This window comes from Castor canadensis, chromosome 11 (assembly GCF_047511655.1).
Source record: "Castor canadensis chromosome 11, mCasCan1.hap1v2, whole genome shotgun sequence".
In the NCBI taxonomy this organism is placed as follows: domain Eukaryota; kingdom Metazoa; phylum Chordata; class Mammalia; order Rodentia; family Castoridae; genus Castor; species Castor canadensis.
Window position 1 is genome coordinate 35,440,941 of NC_133396.1, and position 11,362 is coordinate 35,452,302.

The 11,362-nt window shown below is 32.4% G+C and overlaps 1 protein-coding gene and 1 non-coding gene across 7 annotated transcripts in view; both read left to right on the plus strand.

The window, feature by feature from the left end:
- Brip1 (BRCA1 interacting DNA helicase 1) overlaps positions 1 to 8,899 on the plus strand; it is a 135,810-nt gene extending 126,911 nt beyond the window's left edge. For 4 of the 6 annotated variants that reach the window (XM_074046231.1, XM_074046232.1, XM_020158896.2 and 1 more), the window contains 2 exons: positions 770 to 1,099; positions 2,505 to 8,896. In XM_074046231.1, the coding sequence (XP_073902332.1) occupies positions 770 to 1,099; positions 2,505 to 3,277 (1,103 nt within the window). In that variant the 3' untranslated portion in view covers positions 3,278 to 8,896. Of the gene's footprint in view, positions 1 to 769; positions 1,100 to 2,504 lie in introns of all 6 variants that reach the window. The other 2 variants (XM_074046235.1, XM_074046236.1) reach the window with 2 other exon arrangements.
- Positions 8,900 to 9,713: 814 nt separating this feature from the next.
- On the plus strand, positions 9,714 to 9,823 carry LOC141414314 (U6 spliceosomal RNA). The gene has a single exon (XR_012439374.1). It is a non-coding gene; the product is annotated as a U6 spliceosomal RNA (small nuclear RNA).
- The last annotated feature ends 1,539 nt before the right edge of the window (positions 9,824 to 11,362 follow it).

Below are 11,362 nucleotides of genomic sequence, written 5' to 3' on the forward strand. Positions count from 1 at the left end.
GGAATTTTTTATTTATTTATGGAAAAGAAGTGAAATTTAGAATGATGGAATGGAAGGTTGTAATAATGTTTACAATTTCTAGTTTCTCTGCATGAAAATGGCAGGCAATTTTTATGGGGAATTATGATAAAATTAAATTTACCTCTCTTCCCCAGCTATTTTCACCTAAAGAATACAGACATTTTCTAACTTACAATGGCTCATCTTACAATTTTTCAACTTTACAATAGTGTGAAAACAAATATTGAGCAGAAACTGTACTTTGCATTTTAAATTTTGATTTATTTTCCTGGCTAACAGTAAATGGCATCACAAGATCTGGCAGCAACAGTTGTACTGAATCTCCTGGTCAGCCATGTATCACAGCAGTAAACAACAGTATACTGTGTTACTAAGCTATGGTGTTCAGTATGTTAAGTGCATTAAGTGCATTTTCTGTTTAAAATATTTTCAACCTAAAGATGACTATGTCAAGACATAACCCCATCATAAGTCATGTGTGTATTGTACAGATGAAGTAAAGTTGTAGGAAGAAATAATGAAAGCTAGACTAGAGGTGTAGCTCAAACAGTAGAGCACCTGTTTTGCAAGTGCAAAGCCCTGAGTTCAAACCCCAATCCCACCAAAAAAAAAAAAAAATATTGAAAGTCATTCAGTATGTTCAAGTACAAATTAGGTTACTTCATTAGAAAAAGTAAGTTTTATCTTAATGCATAATAACTTAGGAACTAAGTAACCAAAATTTCCCCTGAATTTACTTTTTCTTTAGGGCTTTCTAAGTGGGTAAGGCAGGAGATTCAGCACCATTCAACCTTTGAAAATGCACTGGAGTCCTTGGCTGAATTTTCCAAAAAACACCAAAAAGTCATTGATGCATCCAAAAAGAACAAAAAGTGTCTGCAAGACAATGCATCTACTCTTAAAGTGACCTGTTTGGAGGACAGTACCCCTGCATGTTTATTGGAAGCAGCAAGTCATCTATCACGAGAAAGTCCTAGGGGAGATGAAGCAAAAATGCATGTCCAGGAACTACAGTGTCCTAAAATGAACATTAAAAACCCATCTCTTCCAAGTGGCAACATCTCCAGAAAGGAGAAAAGTATGTAAAGTTCTGCCCATTGACATTTGATAGAGAAATCTTTCATTGTCTAATAGGAAGATAATTATTTTGGTGTAGATTAATTTTCTGAAATGTTTTGGGTCTTATTTTATTAAAAGATAATGATATATAATATAAAGTAGTATAAATATATGCATATATATGTGTGTGTGTATATATATTTATATATATTATATATATAAACAGGGACCAACTTTTGTCAGGATACTAGACTATATTTCTGATTCTATTAACTAGCTTTATAATCATGAGCAAGCCACTTAAACCTTTTTGGGTCATAATAGAAAAAAATGAATACCTGCCTAGCTGTCCTTCTGGGTTGGGTTCTATAGATCAAATAAAATGATAAATATCTCAGCATTATGAAGTACTATACAAATGGTAGATGTTTTTCTAAAGTTGATATAAAAATTGGTCTAATTTAGAGATACATATATGAACTTTTTGTTTTCAGAAGGCAAAAGTTTATTTAAAAGATAAAAATTAATATTTTAAAATATATTAGAAATAGCAATCTGTATTAGGGATTGGCAAAGTGGCCCATGGACTAAATTTGACCTGCAGTTTTTGTAAGTATAGTTTAATGGAACTCAGTCACATTCTCCATTTACATAGGGCAAACAACGAAGTTGAGTAGTTATATGTGTTGCACTAGAGTAGCATAATTGAGTAGTTACAACAGAGACAATAGGGTCTACAAAACTAAAATATTTGCTAGCTGGCCTAGGACAGAAAAAACTAGCCAAACTCTAGTTATTGGATATAATTTTAATTGTTTTATTCATATATCATTGTAGCTTAATATATCGATTTTTAAACATTTGTTTTATGGTATATGCTTCTAAATAAATGTCATAGTGAATTCAAGGCTATTGGTCTGGTAATCAGGAAACCTTATGTTCTGGCACTGATCTTACATACTAATTAGTTTTTTAACTGTGAGCAAATAACACAGCTTTGTGATTGTCAGTTTCCTTTTTTATTAAATAAGGGAATTAGTTTAGGGCAGTTTTTCTCAATCACTGGTTAGCGAATTTTCAAGGTAAATTTTTATAACCTGTTTCTTCCTTTACTCAGCCCTTTTCCTCTTCCTTGTAACCCCTCCTTTATTCCTTCAATATTGAGGTCCCTGTGTGGAATTTGATAGTCTGCCAGACAGCATTACAATTTAGGCTAGGACACCCTAGAGATCTGATACTCCTTTCAGAGTTAACCTGCTCTTCTTTAAATTCTAAGAGGAAGGTCCAATATTTTCATTTTGTAGTGGGCTCTAAAGTATGTATTTTTAATCGTTACTTAAGTATTTCTAATAAAGAATCATTTTAACAATTCATTGTGTTAGCTAGGAGCAGAAAATTAAAGTTCTTTAATTTTGTATTCTTAGATGACCCGGTATTAATGGAAGAAAAAGCAGAAAAATTTGTGATTTCCAGATCCTCAAGCCCAACTTTCAGCAAACAAACAAAGAGAGCTAGCTGGTCTAGCTTTAGTTCTTTGGGACCGTATTTTACAGGTAAAATACAGACTGCAACACCTGAGCTTAGGCCATCAGAGAATTGTGCCTCCAGTTCTTCTACTCCCAAAATAGAAAGTAAAACTGTTTTGCCACTCATTTGTAAATGTGAGTCCTCAAATCTAACAGTAAACACATCATTTGGGCCTTGCCCTCAGTCAGAAACTACTATGTCATCAATAGAGATAGATATTACTGAAAAAGATAATTCAAAACAACCACTCTGCTATGGAAAAGCCCTGGATCTAGATACTGAATTATCTCTAATAAGTGAAAAAGATAAACATTCCAATTCAAACAGTGGTTATGAAACAGAAGCAGAAGATGAGTCTATATATTTTACACCTGAACTTTATGATCCTGTAGATACAAATGAAGAAAAAAATGAGCTAGTTGAAGCTGCTGGATTCATTAATAATTCAAATTGCATTTTAGCTGAACACCTTTTTGAAATTAAAACTACAACAGGAGAAGATTCAGCCAGAGAAATGAAAAGTGGGGATTGCATACACACAAAGTTGAGTAGAATCATGCATATTGAAGAAAATAAAATTGATGACATTGACGATAATGTAAAAACTTATACAGATGAATTGGAGCTTGGAAAAATTAATGAAATAGTTATAAGGGACTTTAAGCAGTAAGTGTCTTCTCTGATGTTAAGTAATTATACCGTCAATCTGTAAAAATATGTTGTCATGCTTTTGTTAAACTCTATTGTAAATAATAATTCATACATTGGTCAAGTTTTTGAAGTCTATTTTTTTACTTTAATTCATATGTTCAAGGAAGAAGCATTTTGTTTGTTTGCAGTGCTGGGGAGCAAACCCCAGGCCTTACACATGCCAGGCAAGTGCTATATCACTGAGCTACATTCCCAGCCCTAGGTCTGTTTTATGTTCAGAAATGTAAGTTTTATTTTTGGGTTTTAAGAAAGTGATTCATACAAAGTATTTTTCTCCAATAAGTCTTAGCCAAGTGCAATTTAAAATTAATTAATTTAAAAGATATTTAGAGTTTCCTAGGGTACTTCCAATTTCATACAACTATTCATATTTTGTAGTCTACATCATCCATTTGTTTTCATACTATACATCAAGATTAAATAGCAATTGGATGTGGGGCCTGGCTTAAGTGTTAGATCACTTGCCCAGCAAGTACAAGGCCCCCTGAGTTCAAGCCCCAGTACCACAATAAATAAAGACAAGATCAGTAGAAATAAAAAATAATCATACTACATCTATATTTCACTATATATTTTATCTCACATTGGTCTGAGTTATTTTAGAAATCAAGTTTGTTGTGAAAAGTTTACAACTTCATTAAAACTGCCTTATAAGTAAGAAAAATTAAGGGAAGAAGCAACATGTATATAAAGTTATAAAATGCCAATGAAATATTTCAGATGTCCAATTCTAATTATTTAGCCTCACCATCATTGTGGGAAAAAGTGACATGTACTCACTAGCACTGCCATAAAAAAGTGATATGTTGTCACATAAAGCTTTAATTTAGGCAACTTTTAAGATAGATAGAAACTTCATGTGTGACTTTAATAAGCAAACCTATATATACAATTGCAGCTGAAATATGTTGCCTTAGAGCATAGGAATCCTTTCAGTGAGTTTTGAGGGTGTTTGTTTTAGTGAATGAAACTAATACATCTATCAAAAATAGTTATAAAAGATGGTCATCTCTGACATCATTCCAAAAATACATCCACGGATCTATCAAGAAACATCTTTATTCAGTGGGCATTTAGGCTTCTTGTGAGTGAGTTGATTTGAATCAAATTGTGTGCATATATGTGTGTGTGTGGGCACCTGCTGAAGATTCAAATCCAAGGCCTCACACATGCTAAGCAGGCTGCCTATCACTACACCTCCAGCTTGAACTGAAATTTTATAGGCTGTTCAAATAATATATATGGTCTTTTTATCAAGTCAAAATTCCTAATAGTCAGATATTTTTATAGTCATTTGAATAAGGAAATTATTATGTATACATATATTTACTTTCATTTTGATAGCATCTAGATTTAATACCACTTACCTGCTCTCTAGCATTATATTGCCATTCTAAGCTATTTAAAGAAATTTAGATTGAGAGCTTACCAAAATTAAAGAATTTATCTGTGGATTGAGATATATTAGATCCCACCTAGTGTTACATTTTTTCTTAGTTGATTAGTGAGTAATAAATATCAAACAACTAGATTAGGAGGTAATTTCTACATTGTTTTGAAAGAGTGAAACTGTTTCTCCCTTCTGGTATTGATCTTAAACCACAGGTAAAGGTAATAGGGTAGTGGAAAGGATACTGGGCAGAAGACAAGAGATTTGTGTTCTAGTCCTGACTCTGCCTCTAATTTGCTAAATTATATTGGCAATACCATGCCAACTAATACTATGGAATTAGTTTCATTTGTGGAATGTGGAATTTTGTACTATATAGCTATACAAATCCCTTTCAGCTTTAAAAATCTATAATATTAGGAACTCCTGTTGATATTTTTCTGAGTCAATTTTACTTTGTTTTTGTTCCAAGATGCTTAAAATAAAGCATGCTATTTTGTAGAAAAGGTAAAATGACTCTTACTCATCTACATTTAAGGAACATACAAATTCATGTATAATAATTTACAAAGCTAGATACTTTAACAATGCAGTAATTAAAACATTTTTGAGACTTTTAAAATTGCCTGTGGAAGAATTAGTAAAGTACATGAAAAAAATCAAGCATATTATTTTACAGTCAAGTCTCAGTATTATTACCCAGTTTGATCACAAATACCATCCATTCTCTTTTCCTAGATAAGATTATTCTTTCCAAAATCTCATACTCTGAGACTAAAACATTTTTACTACTAGGAGTATGCATAGAGACATATATAAGCTTGTAATAATGCTCAAGAATTTTGTACAATGATATCATTGTTGACATAGGTCTATGGTCTGTGCAGATCACAACTTTGACCAAGATGATCATCTAAGAACTAAACTACTAGCCTTTGCAGAATAGGAGAGATAGACCATTTCATTATGAATAACATGTTTTTTTTTATTATTAATAGAGGTCTATAGTGTTAAGTAAGTTAAAACACAGAAAGGCATTTAAAAGAGTACCTGGCACATGACAAGTCACCAGTTATCAGTAGATCAATCATCTGCCTAGAGTGCACTCTTACTTTATATGAAGACTTTGTTAACTGTAGGTAGACAGATAAACTGACAATAAAGAACTAATATAGAGCAAAAGAAAAATTATTTGTTTTTTTTAACTTTTCGAGATATATAAGTTAAGGATTACTTATCAGATAATTTATCTTACACATTTGATCCATATGAAATAATTATTAATATTGAATTTATTTAAGGAGTGAAAATATTATACAGCATATAGGCTAGGAACCATGGAAAATACCAGTTGATGAATGGGCTTTCTTCATGGAAAAAAGGTACAATGTAAAGTATAGATTTTTTCATGAGTTGATACTGGAATGCTATCTGGAATTGTGCTAGAATTAATAAGAACTCTTTCTGTGTTCCTACTGTACATTTTATTATTACATGGATTTAAGTTTGGTACTCTTTCTATATTCACATAAGGCTTTGTTTTTATTTTTTATGGTCCTTCTCAAAACATTAATTTTTAAAGAGAGTATTTCTGTATTATATTTTTGAAATTGGGCTCTGCTGTGTTATTTTCCCATAATAAAATATTCAAAATATTTCATTCTTTAGAATTGCTTAGAAAACTTCTTCATGAACCCAAAGTGCCTGTTGTAAAATCACTTGAAAGACTAGATGTTGTAATCATCCTTTAGTGATGACATTCTTTTTATATTTGATTGCCACACAATTATTCTCAATTAGGTTCTTTTTAATCTCAAACTTCTCATTGAGCTACACAAGAATTTACTTTAACTTTTTTGAATCCTTGGTAGTTTCTTGTCTACTTTCATAGGTAAATGCAGTCATTCTTTTGTAAAGAAAAATTAATAATGAAACTTTTTGTAATAAAAAAATTAAGATTACACCAGACAATGAATGTCTAAGGAAGCTAACAACTTAGTGTGAAATATCTGTGCAGCTATAAAATTATACAATAAAGAACATTGCTTAAGGAAATGGATATTTAGGAAAATGACCAAGGCTTATGATCCACAAGCCTTAAAGGATTTTCATGTCTTTAAAAAAAAAAAAAAGAATTTTGTTTCGTAAGGTTCCATTTGATGGAACCATTAGCTGCCTGGCTTCCTGTACTCCACAATGGAGCCTTGTTATAATGTCCATGGGATCTGAGCCAGTGGATCACCTTATTGGTAAAACCACCTTATAATGAGGTGCTTTTAGTAACTAAACCCTCTTGGACTTAGTCCAAAATAACCCATCTTATACCAAATTCCACTCTATAACAAACAAGCTTCAATATATTGGAAAGAAAACAAAAGCTATATGAAACTTACTGTTCCCAGAAATTAGCCTTTGAAAATCTAATGGTACATACAGATTAAAAGAAATATTTGTTAGCAATCTCAAATTTAGATACTTTAGTGCTTTTTTAAATATGTATTTTTTACTTGGTCTTTTTAAGATTTATATATTTTGGTTATCTTAAACTTTGCTCAAAACTTACATAATTTCAGATTAAAGTATTTTATGTCAGTTTTTACAGAACTTGTGGCAAGGGGTGGCTCAGTGGTAGCGTGCATGCTTAGGTCCTAGGTTCAATCCCCAGCACCAAAAAATAAATACACACAAAACTTTTTTTATTTTTTACAGAACTTGATATTATAGTGGCTAATTTGGCACCTTCCTATTATAAAATACTAAATTACAGAAGTGGTATTTATGTGTCATCATTTATTATGTATGATTTGTATATAGTTGAAAAGTTTTAAAAGTGTTAAGTACTGATTTGTTATTGTTTGGGATGAAGTATTGTCTTGGTATATTTTCCCTTTTTCACAAGTTGGTGTTATGGGTATTCATATTTAAATGTTAGCTATTCTTTCAAACATTAATCTTTTTTATCTGTTGTAAAAGGACCCAAATAACCTGCCTTGCCAATCAAGGAAGAAAGCACAGAAAGAGGTAGGAACTATAAAAGCTTACTTTGCCATCCTTAGTATCGTTAGAGATCAGGCTCAACCTTACACTAAGGAATTACTCATATACTACATTTACTAAACTATAAACTACAATAGATACATTATTACTATTTACATATTTCATTCTTTAAAGTTGATTGGCAATATACATGGATTTTTGTAACATTAGACTAGAAATACGTCCCATCTTCACCTGCTGACTTAAACATTGGGCACACTATTTAACCTCTCTGAACTTAGAATGGTGATCAATAATAGTTTCATAACAGATAGATCAAACATGAGAAAGAAGTGCAGTAGAGTATATAGAAGCTCTTTTTGCATCAAGTTGGAGCAAGATTAACAGAATTTGGGGTCAAGAGAGTGAGTTTGAGTTTTGCTATGCTACTTACTGATTGACCTTTACCTCATTGAGCCTCAGTTTTATTTTGAGGGTAAATAAGTAAGCAAAAAATGAATAAAGTAATAGATTATTGTGAGAATTAAACAGAATAATGTGCAATGTGCTTTGTAAACTTTAAAGGATTAGACAAGTATTAATTGTTAGGAAACTGAAACAATGATCTGGTATAATTTATATCTTAGTATCCTGAATTGTGCCTTCAAAGAACTAATAAATCTTTTAGAATTTGGTTCATGTGCTGAAAATCACTTTGAGCTTCGTATTTAAAAAGTCTGTATAATTATTCTTTTCACTAACAAGATTTAACTGTTATATTTGACAATTTATTTCCCACTTTTATACCTTGTATTTTTACATCTTAAAATGTGTACATATTACAAACTAAAATCTGTGGCATCTTTTAATTGTGGGCCAGAGATTTTCTTTTTCCTTTCCTTTATAATAAAGGGTATATCTACCTATAAAAGAATGATGGACTTTTATAATTCTGTTTGTGACATCTATAAACAAAATACTCTAATACAAATTGATTTTAAAATATGAACTGGACTTTATATTAACTAATTGATTAGCCATAATGTTAGCCTTTGTAAAAGCCTTTCAGTCCTGTTACCAGCCTGGGACAAAATTGTTTTCTTGTCTGTGTCCCATGGTAATGTTTATTGTATGATAATGAAATTAATTGTTCACAAGTCTGTCTCTACTGTACATTATAACCCTCAGACGATAAGAACAGCTTTCTGTTATTTGTTTATCCATCCACTCACTCATCTGACATACTTTGAGTATGCTTTGCATCAAAAGCTATGCTGTTTTCAGATAACAAAGATAAGTAAGAAAAGAACCATATCCACCAGGAACTTATACTCTTATTCACACAGAGACAAACACTTGTGATATAGTGTAATGAGAACAGTAAGAGGAGCAAGGTACACAACAGTATTTCATTGAATATATGCACACTGGTATATACACATTATGATTATAATAGATTCAGAATTTGTTTAACATAGGAAACATCTTAACAGATTTTCTTTAATTTTTTAATGAAAAAGATGCTTATAATTTTGAAATATATTCTCAAGGGAGGCTGTTTTCCCTGATGTCTCCAATCCCCAGATCTCTTAGCCTTTCTGCTCTACCTCATTGGAACAAAGCAAGAACATAGCAAATACATCTGCTAAACTGCTTTCCTGTATAACATGTTGTACATCATAGAGCTTTCACAACCATTAGCTCATTTGGTTCTCACAACAGCCTGCCAAAGTCAGCATCACAGCTATGTTAACCTTCTTTTAAAATAAGGAAAATGAGTCTCAATATAAGACTATAATCAAGGTCATGGTGTTTTTCACACTAGTTCATAATGCCAAGGTGTTTTGATATATTTTGTTACTTTCATATTAATTTTAGTCTACTTTTTCCCCCCAGTCTCTTTATGAAAGGCATAGTGTTGGAAATCTGAAATCAAGCCTATCTTACTTTTTCCAAAGAAGTACTTTTCCAGGATTATTTTACAACATTTTTATAAGACTAAATAAAGATACATTAACTCCCATTAAGGGTGCTCGCTTCCGTAGCATATATACTAAAAATATTGGAACAACGCAGAGAAGATTAACATGACCCCTGTGCAAGGATGACACTCAAATTCATGAAGTGTTCCATATTAAAAAAAAACAAAAAACCTCCCATAAGGAATAATGAACTCTTCAAGGACAGAAACAGTCCCAGAGCATAGTGTAATGCCAGGCACATAGTTGATGCTTAGTAAATTTTTTAATAGGAAGAAAGAACCTTCTCAAAATACTCCAAAGAACTTACCAGAATTGCTTTATATAACAGCTAACCAGTGACATCAGAGACAGAATTAGTACCCTGGTGTCATAACTTCCAATTCCAGATTCTTAACACTTTACCAACCTACCTGATCCTAAACCTCAGCTTCTTGCCTTCAACTTTGCGTTTTCACCTCCATTTCATCTACCCACTTCCATTGGCTATACCCTAGAACTTTCTCAGTCATGTGACCATGACCATTAATATACCTCTCCGTTGATCATCTTCTGTCCTGCTAGCTTACAGTTTATTACTCCTATGTCTGTTTCCTCACAGTTTACCCACCTTCTTCCATCTTCACTTTCTTCCAAGTTTAGACTCCATAGTCAGTCACTGGAATTAATTAATCACTAGTGTCCTAAACTCATCCACCTTTGTCATTCCACTGTCCCAGTCCTACACAATCCCCAAACCTAGTTTAATGTCAGTCTGCCTTTGCCGTGGCTACACCTGGGAAGCTTAGCACTACTGAAGAAAGTTATATAGGAGTGTAGATTGGTCTACAATGTTGTAACATCCAGTTTTAAGGGGGTTTGCAACACTGCTTTCAGGTCATGTATTTTTCCTTAAGAGTCCCCTCTGTCACTCACCAGCAGTTAATCTAAACATGTTAAATCTTAAATCATTGTGTAGTCCCAAGTTTTCTTTCCCTCTTCCACTCCCCTATCCAATCACTAAGTCCTTTTTGACAGTTTTGCTTCTAGCTATCACCCAGCTCTGTCTTCTTTTCCATCTTCATTTTGCAGTAATTCAGACTCAAAATCTCTTTTCTAGACTATTGTGATAGTTTTTAACTAGTCTCTGCTGCTAGTCTTGCCTCTGGAGTCCACCTTTTATTTTGTTGTCAGTAGTGATTCTAAAATACAAATGTGACCATTTTTCTCACCTGTTTAAGCCCTTCCTTTATAGAAGATGAAATTAAAACTCCATAGAAAATATATCAGTTTTTTTGAGGTCTGGTTCTACCCAAAATCTTCACCTCATCTCCTGCCACCCTTTGCTAACTTTATTAAGAATAATTTTTAAAGCATCACGTTGTTTTATATCCATTGCCTTTGCTAAAGCTTTTCCACCCGTGTAAGAGTTCCCTCCTTAAGTCAGTGAAGACATGTTTCCTCTAGGAATTTACAGTGGCCTCCAGACTGAGTTAAGTATACCTCATCTGACTTGCTTGACCCCCAGATCATAAGTTCAACAGAACCTCAATGCTATGTTAAAGTTGTCTATTTTTTCTTCTGTCTTCTGTGCCACACTTACAAGTCTGTATAAAATAAGGCTTTGTTTGCTACTTTTCTTCTGTTATATGCCTTAAAATAATAAGTGACTAAATTATAGCACTGTTCAACTCCACAAACTGACCTATGCTATCTTGAA